We start from the raw sequence: 15,625 nt of genomic DNA, 5'->3' as shown, positions 1-15,625 counted from the left end.
TTGGGTTTGGCTATTTTTTCGCAACGAGTTCGATCGCAGGCAATAAAATTTAACGGGCACACTTATGAGCCAAGCAAAACAAATTTGCATTTCTATGCCTTGGGCGCTGTGTCCCAGCTTCGGAAAAGAGAGAGATAGAGAGAGAGAGAGAGAGAAGAAGAGGAGAAAACTTCAACGGAACATAGACAAGGCGGTGCTTGGAGCACACGCAACATTTGTTGCAACAACGAGATTTCTAAGAACGAAAAAGCGCAAAAATTAGATTGAATTGTTGGCTGCAAACAATTGTCGGCAGTGGAATCGGCGGAGCATAATTGCAGTTTCCAACGGAGAGTCCAGCTCCTCGCCTCCTTCACTGCTCGACTGTCTGCCTGGCAATTTGATTGAGTCGTCGTCGTTCCAATTGGAATGGCAAGCGCTGCGGGTGTTGCCACTGACGACTGACTGACTGACTGAGTGACTGAGTGCCTGAGTGGCTGACTGAGTGACGGAAGGACTGACTGGCTGTCTGACTGGGTGGCTGGGTGGCTGACTTGCTGTCCAACGAGCCGATTGTACGAATGTCTAACTGCCCGGCTGAAACAAAAGTCATTTGCCAAAGTCAAAAACGCAAAAGGAAAAACCGCACACTATAATTTTCCAAGCGCTTCGTCGAACGATACGTTTACAGTTATACATAGTTACAGATACATTCGCAGATACAGATTTCTAGCCTTTGGTGGTGCAAGGCATTTGGCATTTGGTAGCCTGTGGCTACAAATGATTTGGCTTATTTGCCGTTCGTTGCGGTTGCTGCCGCTCCAACAACAACAACCACAACAACAGACCATTACTGCAACAAAAACAACTGCATCATATTGGATTTTGGACGTTTTTCTACTCTTTTGTCAATTAAAGTTCGCCTAGCACGTTGCAGCCCAAATGAAAAAGTTCTGTTAATGCCTTCGGGCCTTGTCATTGCGCGACCTAGGCCAACCGCACTACCACCACCAGCAACAACAATGGCACCACACCACAAGAGGAGCAACAAAGCTCGGCATTAACTTGAAATTGTTGTGTCACGTTTAATTTGGCAATTTCAATGCAAATACGCCCGCCCGCATCCGAAAGGTACTTAAGCCGCAACGACAATTGCCGCGCACGGCCTAATGAAGGGATTTTCACTACACTCGACCACACTAGACTACGTAGACAGAGACGGAGCCAAATTCAAGTAAAACTCGAGCCAAAGCCGCAGTCAAAGTCAACTACTTGACTGCTCCGCCAGTCGGAGGTTTCTTTTCTCTTGCCTTGGCTGCTCAAAGCGCTACGAACTCACCTTGAGGGGCGAAGCGTTTTTAAGTGGCTGGAGGTTAAGCACTCGAGCCATTCCGCGAGCCGTTCATTAAATCAAATTTTCAAAGTTAAACTGAAATAATGAAGACAATGAAGTGTGTTGTTGTGCTGGGCTGTTGGGGCGTTGGGGCGTTAAGGCGTGGCCGCACTGCCTATACACTGAAAATTGCTTCAATTCTTCAACGATTTCACTGCCTTTTCAATATTCAATTTAATGTCAAAGAATGTCGATTGTGTAAAACTAATGGAATATTAACAATGAAGGCTTAAGTCACTTATTGAATAGCTTCCTGGCATCTGGCACTGCTCCATTTAGTCTACACCATACCCTTAAATAAATCAATAATTAATTATCCATATACATTTTTGATTATTATTAGTACCGAAGATTACTAAGGCAGACAACATCACGAGACGCAAACTCCTATCTAGTTCTCCTCGTGAGTAACGATTTTGCTGACTAGCTGTTGCAATTTGTTAACTGAATTAAATACTGATCGTGCTGTAAGTCATCAAAATGCAGCAAACGCCGCCATGGCGACTGCCACTGATACTGGCTGCCGCCATTTGGCCAAAGTCCACACATACTCACGCACGCGCACACGCACTCACGCACAGCTTAACTGTAAAAGCCAGAGCACGTAGGCAGCTCCCGGTTGGTCGGTCGGTCGGTCGATCGGTCGGTTGGTCGGTCAATGCGACTAGGCCAATGCATCAAAAGCTGGCGCGTAATTCCCATGCTCGCTTGCCCCTGCGCGCAAAGTACCGCTAAATTGTTGCAAGCCAATTGCTAACAACAACAAGAACAAAAGCAACAGCAGCATTGACAGCGTCGCTTCCTGACGCTTGGCGCACTGCATGCTAAGCAGCAACAGCAACATTAACTGTAGGCAACTTATGTTGACACTTGAGCGACGACAACAAAAACAACAACAATGACAACAGTTGCCCACATGTGTGAGTAGAAGCTTCTTTTCCCCCCGACCGCCCCATACACTATGCACCATCCACTATTTCAGATGCAGGTGTGCCTACCCAGACTTTTGACAACCGCCAGCTTGTAACGCCCTTATGATTGTCACATAGTAGTCGTCTTATTGTTGTTGCTGCTGGCTCCCGCCTTTTCCACAGAAGTCCTCTCGGTCACGTGCGGAAACTTTTCTCTTTCTGTTGTGTGTTCTATTTTATTGTAGATTTCCAAATTAAATTTCGTTGCTCCATCAATAGACAAAATGTAGAAAATCAAACGATAGAAAGTGGCACTGGGCCATGGCTAATGATGTCCCCGCCCGCCTATCCTCCGCGCCGGCGTAAGTACAGTATGCACAAAAAAGTGGTCGGCAAGTGCAGCACCTTTCCCAGCACCAACAGCTGTCTGAGGAAAATGGCAAAATACTTGTAAGACGAATGGGAACACAGCTACAGAGCGAAAAAATCAAAGTCTTAAAAACTAATTCGATGGGATAACGTCAAGCTCAAAATATTAAAGTGGAAAATGCCCGACATTGTTTTCTTGTAATGGAGACAGTGATATAAAAGTATATCCATCAGTTGTACCCAAAGGGTAAAAGGCTATATTAGTTTTGTGCGAATGTATGTAACACACAGAAGGAGGCGTGGCTGACCCCACAAAGTGTATATATTATTGATCAGGATGACAAGACAAGTCGATATAGCTATGTCCGTCTGTCCGGCCGTCTGTCTGTATGAGCGCAACGATCTCAGCAAGTACAATAGCTAGGATAACCAAACTTGGCATTCAAGTTCCCCTAAACCCCGGGCAGATCGAGTTTGTGTTTTTTTCTGATACACCCCCCCACTCCCCCGCAATTCATGTTTTTCCTAACTCCGGTAATTCTTGGCATTTTGAACTCAAATGTGGCATATAAGTACATCCAGTTCGTGGTTATTTGTCCGTATGCCAAGTGTCATCATTATAGGTCTATTATGAAGAAAGTTATAGCCATAAATAAAATCGCTCCCATGCTCTGCTTGCAGCGCTGCCCGCAGCTGTTGTTGTTGTTGCTGCTTTGGTTCAACTTTGTGCTGCATACATACACGCATAGACATGATCGTGTAAATGTATGCTGTTAAAACTGAACATAAACATGTCTTCTAATGTAATTTAATTAATTAATTCAATTTTTTAATTTTTTTTTTAATTTTCCTTTTTTGTGGAGAGTTCAGGCTATTCTACTGTCGGGCTTGCTCGACTGTAGCGTTCTCTCTTGTTATTATTGTAATGTATTGGAAATGCTTGATTCAATTTCACGCCTGTCCAGCACAACACATTCATATTTTTCGATATTTAAAATAATTATTTAAAAACCAATTTACGTAGACTAACGGATTGCAAAATGTATTAGCAAGAAACAAGGCTCAGAAGGCTCGCCTATCTACGCCCTTTTTTTATTTCTTTCTTTAATTCATTTTATTTAGGTTATTTTGCATCGTTTAGTGCAAAGAATTTTTTGGCCGTCCACGTTTTTAGTGCGATGTTGAGCCCCACTCCTAAATTTTAATGTTTTATGAACACAATTGCCATTATTACAATTTTTAAATACGTACGCACAAAATGTCTTACAACACTATTAGTCCATTTTAATTCTTTGCCACAACTGAAACACAGTTCTGACTAGCTTCTGCATTTTTCTCAGTGCAGAAACAGCGTTTGCAGCAGAAGCTCAGGGAAAAGCCAAAGTCGCTGACAATTGGCCGGCGCATGTTGATGTTGGCGAGGCGGCTGGGACAGCAGCAGCAACAATAACAACAGAGGCTCATGTCCGCGCATTTCTAATAAGCACACCACACACTCACACACACACACACACAAACAAGCACGTATTTGCGGAGATAGACACAGCCACACCGACAGTGTAGACCCAGATCGTTCGTTCAAGTTCAAGTTGGCCAGGCTTTCTTCTGCTTCTGCTCCGGCTTCGGCTTCTGCTTCTTGAATGCACTTTGCCGACTCTCCCCCCACCGCCCACTCGTCAAGAGCCGTCCCTTGTCCGTCTGCTGCTGCTCTTTGTGTTGAATTGACAAACATGTCGCCATGGCTGGCGACCGCCATCAGTTCGTCGACTTGCCTATTGGGCCGCCGCCACGCCACGCCACACCACACCACACGCCTGGGGGTCTTGGGACTGCGGGCCGTGCAATCGTCTCGAAAAAATCGACACTGTCGCGAATTAATACGATTTTTATTCATGACTGCTAGGCAGGCACAGGCACGGGCACAGGCATAGGCAACGACTCGGCCATGGACCATCAGGCATCAGCAGTTAGCCCCTTTGGGGCCCGTGGTGCGATTGCCAATCGCTGCCAGCTCATACATACGAGTACATTGGTCTGCTCTCAGGAACTTCGGCAGCAAAATGACAAACATCGCCGCTGGCTTCTGGTTCTGTTCGGCTTCCGCTGCCGGAATGTGGTGACAATGTCTCGTTGGGTTTTCCTCCATTTAGTTTGTTGTTGCTCTTGCTACTGTTGCTTTAAACAATTGCTGGCCACTGCCGCCTTCGTTGTTGTCAAAGCCAGCGTCGTGGCTGCTCATGTTGCTGTTGTTGTTGTTGTTGCTGAGTTACTGTTGTCGCAATGTTAGTAATTTGTGCAAATGAGCCTGTAAAAGGCGTGGGGAAGTGGACGTGAGCGTGCAGACAACAACAACAATAGAACAGCACCAAGCAAACAGTAGAGGAAAAAGCCAACCACTCGGAGACGAAATTTAAAAGCGCCATTCGACTGACTATTTAAGCAATGTGTCCGCGTACCAGAAAGGAAAGCTATAAACGGTTTTTATGCTCCTCTCCTTAGCTTAGCTTTTTCATTTTGAATTTTCGCAATTGCCTTGTGCCGCCATTGTTGCCTCCGCTGCGGCATTTCGTGTTGGAAAACGCTTAAAAATGTAATGATAATGAATACACAACAGGACGGCTTAAGCCGGATTATATTTATAACAGAATTTTTAACAAACATTTAAAAGCATTCACAATAATTATGTAATTTATTCTTGTAATTATGCCCTAAGAAGCAAGGTGTCTTCTACGATTCAAAACATAATTCAATTTTTAAAGATGCGTCGAATTTTGGGGAACAAGTAGTGCCTAAGATGGGTTCCTCCTTACACCTGCTTGAAAGGGTAATATATACATATGAATTTCATATTTTTTCAAAACTTGTTGTATAGGAATTTCAATTTATTTAATAATCGGTTATTGTAAATTATTGCAAAAATAGAGAAGTTGAAATCAAAATCTATGCAGAAATACATAGTAATAATTTACAAAAGGGCTACATTTTTATGCATAATCTGTAAATGTGTAAATAAATCGCCAGCTAATCTCAAATTGCCAAAGCTCTTCGCATCTGCTTTCACAGTTTTGGGTTTCATGATCACAGCGAATAATGACTCAGCAATTATGGAGTTTACAATCTTAGTGAGCGCGCTGTCCCAAATTTTCCTGCACAATATTTCGCGACGTTTAACAGAAATCCATTGAATGCGTAGAGCACGTGCTTTCAAAGTTCCCCAAAGCGTCCAAAATTGCGCCTCAGAAAAATAAGAATGAATATGGAAGAAGAAACTACTACAACTATTTATTATGATAGTGGCCGCTGCTGCTGCTGTTGCTGGCGTCTCTGCTGCTGTTGACTTCGACGGCGACGTCGCCGCTGCTGTTATCGGCGACAAAGTGAAAACAACAAAATTAACAAAAATCAAAATAAGGGATAAAATATGTACATACTTGTATAGTATGTGTGTATGCAGGCGAGTATGTAATTGAAAAGCAAATCATATCTATAGACGAGTATGCACACATACATATGTACATATGTGTATTTATATACATACATATGTATATCTATTTGGCCAGCCAAATATGGCGTGATAAAAACAAACAACCAACAACAACAATATGTATGCCATTGAGTTGAACATACACCGCAACACGATCTGCCACTCTCACTCACGCAACAACAACAACAACAGCAACAGCAACAACGACTGCGCTAACTACTAGAAACACATTTTACAGTTACGCATAACATTTACGAATTAGCAAACAAATTTGCACGCACTCGGTGTGTGTATGTGTGTGTGTGTGTGTGATGTTTACTCTTTGTTGCCGCTTTTTTCAAAATTTCCGCCTTTCAAGTCATTTGTCTTCGGCCTGCGTGCGTGCGTGTGCGTGTCTGCGTTTCTTCTCACCTGCTTCTCATTGAAGGCCGTCGCCAAAATACAAACACACATGCATACATACATACATATGTATGTACATAATAACAACAGAAACCACCGTCAAATTTCAATATTTGTTTACGTTTTTCGCTACCTGACTTTGCTTTTGGGCATGGGCAGCCCCCGAGCGGCTCAGACCAGACCCAGTCACAGCCACAGTACCAGCCCCAGCCCCAGTCCGTCCCAAAACCAACTAGAGGCAACCAGGCCAGGCTTTTATTTGCTTAACTCACTTTTCAGTTGTTGTTTGTATTTGTGTTTTCGTTGCTGTTATTGCTGTTGTTGCTTTTATTGTGCCAAAAGTGTGTCAAAGCGCGTCAGACAGTCGGCAGGCGAAGGCAAAAAAGAAACCTCCAAAAATTAACAACGGCCGCTTGCAAAAATGTTGGAAAACAACAACAGGGCCAGCACCAGCAGCCGCAACAACAAAAAGAGGTTGCCTTGCTCGAATAAAAAACAAACAAGCAAATAAACAAATAAAAAGCAACAACAACTACAACAGCAACAGAAACAGAAACATCACAGCCGCATTTAAATTATGCCGTTTGCCATATGAAGCTCTGAAGCAAATTAGCAAAGAGGCCTAGTCTGTAAAAAAAACAAACTTACAGTGCCACGGGCTGGCTAAAAACAAATAATAAAAAAATTACGCCTATTAAAAAATGTCAGCGCCATGGACGCATAAATAAATACCGCGTTGTTGCTGTTGTTGTTTTCGCTGCGCAGTTTCAAAAGAAAATAATAGCAAATAAAAATATGAACTAAAATAATGAACTTGTAAAGCACACGTCTGGGCAGAGGCTTGCATCACACGGGAGCATCACAGATTCCATAATAGGGTCATACATATGGCAAGAGGGTACAAGTATATACTATGTATTTATCAATCACTGCTCCTCCCACAATTGAAAGCAACAGTTCCTATTACAAAGAGGATATACCTATAGTTCAAAATGTTGCATGAAATTTTTAAATATATCGTTACCAAGATTGTTTTAATCCGAAGTAAGCGATAGAGCTAAGTCTGCGCCAAATATATATATAATTCGTCATGATTATGTTCCCGAAAAATCACATCTGTCATTGAAAACCATTTCTCACTTGCTTTGGAAATGATTTAGTTTGAAAGTCCGTATGAACAACTGAACCTGACAAACTGAAACTCCCAACTCATTCTTGTGTTTTGTTTTCAGCTTCGATGAGACGCTCAGCATTTGCACAATTTGAATGATTAATAATGATTTACACACGTAAGCGTATAGCACAACCTGCTTAGAGCCCATGCCAGCTGATGCCTATTAATATATTTTAAACTCGGAGCAAGTGGGTCACAAAAAACTTCTTCAGGGCTCACGCTCGAACTCAAGCGCCGCTTTATTATCTTCCGCATGCTGTCCAAGAGGCACAAAACACCAGCATTCTGGTCTGCGTGATTGTTCTTGTTTTTGTTATTGTTTTTGGCTGTTGCTGTAGTTGTTGTTGCTGTTGTTGGTGGCACACTCGATTTAGTCAAAATGGTTAGATACTACGTTATTTGTTCGCCGCTATTTTTCAATTGCTTGGCAGTATCTTTCGTGCTGTCTTGGCTATTTCCGCTATAGTGTTCACCTTTTGCTTCCCTTTGTCTCTTACCTGTTGTTGTTCAACTTGACTTGGCTTTTCGTCGTCGTTGCTGTTGTCGTTGTCGTTTTCGTTGTTATTGTTAAGCATTTACTTATCGGACGTAGCTGATAAGCGTCGTCGCTTCGGAGCGGCAAATCTAACAACAACACTCCACACAAAGGCGCAGCAGCGACAAAAACCTCAATGAAGTTCTCGCCATTTGGCCATTTGGCCATTGACGCAAACAACAACAATAACAGCAAGAAATGCTCGTTGGCCTTTATCAAATCGGTCGTTTGCTGAATGCTACTTATCAGGCAAAAGCTTGCCGATAATTGTGAAAGACATAAAGTATTTTTGTTCTGCAGTACTTGAAAAGAATTTAGATTCGATGAGATATTGTGTGGGGTGCCTTTAAATAACGGCGAACGTTTGTCTGATTATACGGCGTGTGGGTAAACAGAACCATTTGCGTCTTCATGGACAAAGTAGCTCGGGGATTTCCTTTTCATTTATTTCGCTCAACACACAAAGAAATTTTTCTCTGATATTTCTATTGAATTTCAATTCACTATTCGACAGGGCTGCAATTAGTTAGATCTACTTGTATTAGTAAGATGTGATTTTTGAACCGGTCGGTTCGTAGCTGAGGCGCTTTTCTCCACCTTGTTTAGGCAATAGAGTTGGCTAAAACTATTAGTCTGGGGCTCTTTGATATCTCCTGGTCATCAGGACCATTTATCGAAATAACATTCATTTTAGTACTTAATACTTGCCACAAATTATCGTACAAACTCTGTAAATACTCTCAATTCATATCAATCGGGTTTTTCTACTTTAACAATAATGTGTACGCAGTACCAGTGTATATCAAATTTTTCCACAGCATTTTTTTAAAACTGTCCACAATTCCTTTTCTTTTTTTTCGCTACATCCGTCAATTCTAAGAAAAGTTCTCTTCTTCTTTTTACCTCTCCTATGCGCGCATACTTGTATAACGCAGCACCCGAAGTTTGTTTGGATAAAGGGTATTTCATTGTCGGGTTTGCTCGGTGTAGCATTCTATGTTGTTCCTACTTCAATTAAGTCTTGCCGCACTCAATTCGGTCGATTTGGTGGTATGAGATATTATTTCCTGTAATTCTACGCGGCACCCTCGGTTGATGTTGGACCGGGGAAAGTCTTTTGCAGCAATTTGTTCATGCAATTTTGTTCGATTTGGTGAAAGTTTTCTTTTGAAATAATCGCAACGAGCCCAATAATTTCTTTATGGCTTAATATTTGACCAGAGCTTGCGAGCAGCCCGATTCCATCGCCCAATTACTAGTTTCCCAATTACAACTCTCGAGGCAATTTCGAACGTTACATTGCGCATACGACCCGTTGAGTGTCTCGGCTCTTTTTCTGTGATCGCACGTGGCTTATTCAAGGGGCCTCATTTTTGCTTTCAACTGCATTGGCGGCCCCCGGTTGGCCCAAAAACTCGGAGTTCAAGTCTTACAAAATGTGCTAGCATGAGTTTTTGTGGACTTATGAGTCGTTTTCAAGCAACAGTACACAACAAATAAATAACAAGCTGCATGGAGGGGTAGATACAGGTGAAGGCAAAGATGCAACTAATTTTTGTGCGGCATGCAAACGAGTGCCACACCCCCTCGCTCAGACTCTGGCCCTCCTGCTGCCATGGGACTGGGGCTGCCAATTTAGCTATCATATTGCTAAGCGCGTATTTGCAACTCCCCATCTCCTCTTGTCTTTCCTATGCGGTGCACATTGCAGTGTAATTTTGCTTTCAACACCTTTTTGTGCTGTGCACAGCATGCAACACGCGGGCCGCGTCTGATTGTGTGGCAGCGCAAATCGCAGTGCGCAGGTAGGCAAATGATTGCTAACAAAACACAGACAACAAACGAATAGCGAGCTGGCCAGCTATGGAGCTATGGAGGTGAGGAGCGGAGGAGGAGCGGAGCGCATGGATAGTCCAGTGGCCGTTGGCTTCATTTTGTGCATTGGGCAACAGGCAACAGGCAATAGACAACGAACAACAGACAACAGACAACAGCAGCAAGGCAACATGTGCCCAAGTGAAAATCATGCCGCATTTCCCAGGCTTGCTGGCAAAATCGGCGCGAATATATCGCATTTCAATCACGCGCCAAAGTCGCAGTCAGAGTCAGAGTACGAGTACGAGACCGAGTCCGAGTCCGAGTAGAGACCTGGCCTAGTGCAATTTACGTGCTGCCACGCAGTGCATGCGGCTCAAGCCTGAGCATTTTCCAACAATTTTCCAGCAACAACAACTTGCAGTTTATTAAAGTTGCGGCTCAAAAACGCAAACATTGCTAACGCTGCGCAATGTTGCGGAAAGCCAGGCCCAGCTCGTTGCTATTGTTGTTGCTGTTGCCGCTGTTGTTGTTGTTGTTGTTGCTGCTATTGTGAACCTAACGGTACCGATTGTGCGCACAAAATAGCCACATCGTGATATCTGCGCCCCTCGCACGGCACGCGCGCCTGTCCCGCTAAAATTATTGCCGGCCGGCGCAACAAACCGCTGCATATACTGAAAAAAAAGCAAGTGTGCGATCTTTTGTTTCCTGACCTAACATCAGAGTGATCGATTTTTGGAGGCCCTAGTTTTGTGAAAGCCCTTGAATCACACTTGAAAGCACCCTACTTCTACTAAGCTATTTGTTTAGACGATCAGATGTTCCTTGAATGGGAAAATGGTCGAATCACGAAATATAAATAATGGACTCGTAAAGTATGTGCGTGATTTGAAACATTTTTTATGGGAAAATATTACATTTACCACTTTTTAGGATCTGAATGGCAACAATTAGCTATGGATATACTATAGGTCGCCAGTATGGTATGCCCGACTTTGCTTCTTGATTCCCTTTTTTTTCAGTGTGTACCAGTAGGCTCTTCTCACTACTTGTATGTAGAGCCCGCAACAAATGCCGAGATTTCAAATGTCGATTTATGCGCAAATTTACTTTTATGCGACTACCAGAGGCGGGCTGCTCTGTAAGCTGCGCCAGCAACTGGAACGGCAAAAATTTATCGTCAAGTTTAGTAAATTTAATTGGGCCGCAACGTAGAGCGTCATTAACCCGAAGAAGCGGCTGAAGGTGCCAAGTGCTCAACGCCATAGTCGCAGCAATGTTTTGAGCTTCAGTCCGGCCGGTCCCCATGACCAAGACCAAGCCCAGTTCAGCCAACATTCGGAAAAGCGCGTGCGCCGCCGCTTCCTTTGTAGCTGGCTGCTTTACGAGGCAGCGGCGCATTAGACAAAGGCCAAAGGAAAGCCAAAACCTAGTAGCTGTGCAATAAAATTTTATGGCAGCTGCTCAGAGCTGCGGCAAAAACTGACTGCTGCCTAAGCTATTGGTTGTTTGTGCTCTGTTCCGTTGCCGGCGGCACTGCAGGCTTTTGGATCCGTGTACTGCCTGGGCCGGAGAGTGGCAAAAGCGGGCTGCACTGTGTGCCAACAAGGCTCTGTCTGTTGTTCAGATCTAGTTGCCACAAGCTCACAGCAATAGCCGACATATACCAGAGATAGACACGATACAATGCGCCAGTTGGGTTTGAGCAAAGTTCAACTCAATGTCAATGCCCAATGTAAAGCGTATAACTGAAAACTGCTTATGAGCTCCATAAAATACTCTGTTCTACGCTCAACCCACAAGGTAAAACATTTCCTGAAGCTACTGAACAAGCTTCATTCTTCTGAAATTAATCCGAAATTACTTGAGCCCCTGCCTGCCAGAGTTTGCGGGAATATTTTTGCTCTCATTTCCAGCTACAGTTACTTGTAATACACATTTTTTTTAAATATATGCATTCATTAGGAGTATTACAATATCCACGAAAATATTATTATAAACGCAAGCTGTACATTTGTTAGCAATATATATATTCTGCATAATCCTAATACCATTCATATATTTATTTCTCCTCGGTGCATTTACATACATACTTCGCGATTTTAGAGCCGCACCTTATTTTGCATTCTAGAATTGTGCCGTTTTTCGTAAATGGCTTTTAAATGCAAAGAATTATTCGTTTAAAAGGCGCATCGCGCGCTTCCCCTCGTGGCAATAACTTTTCCACAGATCATTGACAGCATTATGCAAAATTTAGTCTCGGCACGCGCTGGTCAATGGAAGTCTCCTTCCCATTTCTGTATAACCGAAGCCCCACACCAGGCTCGGAACAGGGACGAACGATGGCGACGTCTCAATTGTTAGCACTTGCCCCATTATGTATATGAGGCGTCGCTGTGTGCTGATGTTGCTGTTGCCGTTGGTGCTGCTGCTCGATATTGTTCCCCACTCGAGCTTATTACTTGTATTTCAAATCAGTTTTTCTTTTCTTCTTTGCGCTCGAAATGTTTTGAATTTATGACACGATGCGCAACTCCGGATCGTCGCCAGCTATTACCAAGTATGGGGCTCCACTGCATCCAATTGCATTGCTCTGGACTCCCAGAACCCACTTGGCCTGCCACTTGCTGCATTCTTAAGCGCGCTGCCTTGTTTGCTTCGCCTTTGTGGCAGTTGCCGCCGCCTTTGTCAAATTTATTTGAGCGTAAAAATACTTCGTTCATAAAGCAAAAGCTGCGGAGGATATCAGATTTGGCGCACTAGTTCTTATTGTTGTTGTTGGTGGCGGAATTGTTGGCTCTCCAAGGTTGCTTCAAGGTTGACTTAAAGTTGACGTCAGCGCCGCGGCGAGACGACATTTTGCAAATTTACTTTTGGCATGACTCAGAAAAACATTAATGTAAATACTTCGATTATTTATAAGTACGAGTATGTTTGTAGTTGGGCCGAGCCGGCCGGCCCGGGCCGCAGGCAGCGGAAAATGTTGGACGAGGTCAGTGAAATTTACAGATGACGGCATATAAAAACGTTCACATTCAAATATTACACAAGTGCATGTTCACGATTCGCACGTTGTACATTGATTTTGATAATAATGAAAAAATTAACAATGCGACCAAAAAATGCGAGGTCCCAGCGACCAATTAATGACGAATGTGGGACGAGGGACGGGGGACGAGGGACGCACCGAACCAAGCGAAGGCACTGCAAGCCCAGCCACAAATTAGCTAAATGGAAAAATTGTTGAGCGCTGTTTTGCATTGAAATGCCACTGCCGCGGTCTCCGTCGCCGTCAACCGGGCGATTATCGCTAGGCATTGGCGCATTGTTGTGCAAATTACAACAAAAACTGCAACTGCATGTCGGCAACTTTGACTTTGATGTGAGCGGCCAGAGCTGTAGCTAAAAGCGGGGCACGGTACGTGTGTGCTTGTGTGTGTGTGCGTGTGGATGTGGGGGGCGTGCAATTAACCCAACCTCAGAACTGGGTCAATGCTGATGACCAGGCTAATTTTATTTGTGTCCCTCCTCTCTTTCCAGCTCACGCAAACGTCCCCAGACCGATGTTCACGACGACGGCAGCGACTCACTTGAAGAAATGAACGCTTGTAGTGCCGCATTAATTTTAGTGAATCTAAGCGGTAAGTAAAATCGTTCCATTATCTATAAATATGAAACACATTTAAAATAAAAGTAGAATAGCATACGCATATATGGGGATGGCACTCAAAGGATTCTATATAAATGATTCGGGATATACATATACGAGTATAGTAACGATTCGTGTGCAGAGTAAAAAACTCCATACTGGCTTTAACGAATACCCATATTCAATTCATTTGAGATCGCTCTCATTTGTAATAAAAATAATTAGTACAGCTTTACGAATTTTAAACAACTAAGGATGTAAGGATAAACAAATTAATAGTGGAAGTAGTAGTAGAACAGATTAGTTTTTTTGTGATAAAAATGTCTTATGGTATTATACCTTTTTTTATTTATTCCAAAATATGTTTTATTTTTAAATCATAGCTTATCAATAAATTCTTTAGAATTTATGGGCTATGAATTGATGCACTGCAATCTTCCCATTAACACATTCGTGTTGATCGTGAAAGACATTTCCAATTACTAAAACTGATTGCCAAATTGTAAAAATGTTTCTTGCAGCGCCCGACAAATGTCTCGGCTCCAGTCCCGGCAGCAGCTCGTCGGCCTCGTGGAGCTCCGGCTCTGCCTCCCCGCCGCTCAGCGATGATGGACATGCACTTCACAACCATAGCATTTTATCACCGCACGATGCCGCCTCGGCCAATGCGCGCATACGCACAACATCGGTGTCCACCTCGGACGAGGGCATTGTGATGGACTATAAAGACGATCGCTGCAATAAGAAGGTAAGTCCCACCTCGATATTTAGCGCCGATACGAGCCAGAGCATATTATGCCAAGGAATGTGCAGAGCAATTGGAGCGTGTCAAACAATTTGTTGCATTTTAATTGCAACATTGTGGATGCATAGCATACACTTACATACATAAGTGAAGGCCCAGATGCCCACAATTTAATTGCTATAATTAAATGTCGCGCTGAACTGGCAGCTTTCAGTTTTTCTTTCTTTTATGTTGTAGATGAGAGACGACCACGAGGCGTATGCTTCATGCCTATGCTCATTACTCATACGCAGTGCGGCGTGAGGGCGAATTAATCTGACTTTGAGCAAGCGAACAAAATCAAATGAATGTCGAAAACGCTTGTTACTCAGTTGCCCTTCGGCTACGAACGCATCAATCACACAAAGGGCAGCGTCAGCAGCTCGTTAGCAGAACACACACATGCACACACACACACACACACTCAGGCACCCTCATATACACATACATATATAGTACGTAGTGTGTGTACTTTTCTTTCCCTCATTGTTTTTGTAGAATTTGAAAAATCAATAGTCAAAACGCCTGCCGCCCATTCCCTCCGCATCCGACTCTTCCGCTTTAATTAATTATGTTGAACTTTAAACGCATTTGTTGTGCTCGTTGCTTATATTATAATTGTTGTGTGTTGTGTGTGGTGTTTGTCGTAGTGCGCCAAAACGCTTACGCAACAGCAGTTCTTGCCATTGAAACATCGTAACAGCCCGTTTATGTGCCCGGCCGGCTCCAGCTGGCTTGTGAAGCTAGTTAGCCCGTACATATGTACACATGTCTGTATGATTAACTGGTTGGCGCTTTTAAGGGCTCTCGACAGCGAACAATTTCGGCGTATGGACACAAAACAAGCCAAAAATGACGGCAGCCCCCATTTCAAAGAGAGCTTTTGAGATTTTAAAGTGGTTGTGTTAACCTTGAATGTCTGATTAGATTTTCATAGTAGTTTGGTTTTTGTATTTTATTTGCATAATGACGGCTAATGCCTGGCTCAAACCAAAACAAACAAAAAGCCACCCATGAGGCCACAGCCACGAATATTCACAGACGTCATTAATGGCGAATTGATTTGAGTGGCCTGAGTCAGCGTCTAGTGAAAGTAAGGACTTACATCAACAGCAGCAATTTATTGA

At 43.4% G+C, this 15,625-nt stretch overlaps 1 protein-coding gene across 2 annotated transcripts in view; it reads left to right on the top strand.

Annotated features, from left to right (window-relative positions):
* LOC115625563 (zinc finger protein 395) overlaps nucleotides 1-15,625 on the top strand; it is a 187,476-nt gene that overhangs the window by 103,481 nt on the left and 68,370 nt on the right. For both annotated transcript variants that reach the window (XM_030520656.1, XM_030520657.1), the window contains exons 3-4: nucleotides 13,606-13,706; nucleotides 14,236-14,462. In XM_030520656.1, coding sequence (XP_030376516.1) covers nucleotides 13,606-13,706; nucleotides 14,236-14,462 — 328 coding nt within the window. The remainder of the gene's footprint in view (nucleotides 1-13,605; nucleotides 13,707-14,235; nucleotides 14,463-15,625) is intronic.

The sequence above is a fragment of the Scaptodrosophila lebanonensis genome, unplaced genomic scaffold (assembly GCF_003285725.1).
Source record: "Scaptodrosophila lebanonensis strain 11010-0011.00,11010-0021.00 unplaced genomic scaffold, SlebRS2 tig00000072-arrow-pilon, whole genome shotgun sequence".
Classification (NCBI taxonomy): Eukaryota; Metazoa; Arthropoda; class Insecta; order Diptera; family Drosophilidae; genus Scaptodrosophila; species Scaptodrosophila lebanonensis.
The sequence above is the reverse complement of the archived record's forward strand: the minus strand, read 5'-3'. Positions and strand labels throughout refer to the sequence as shown.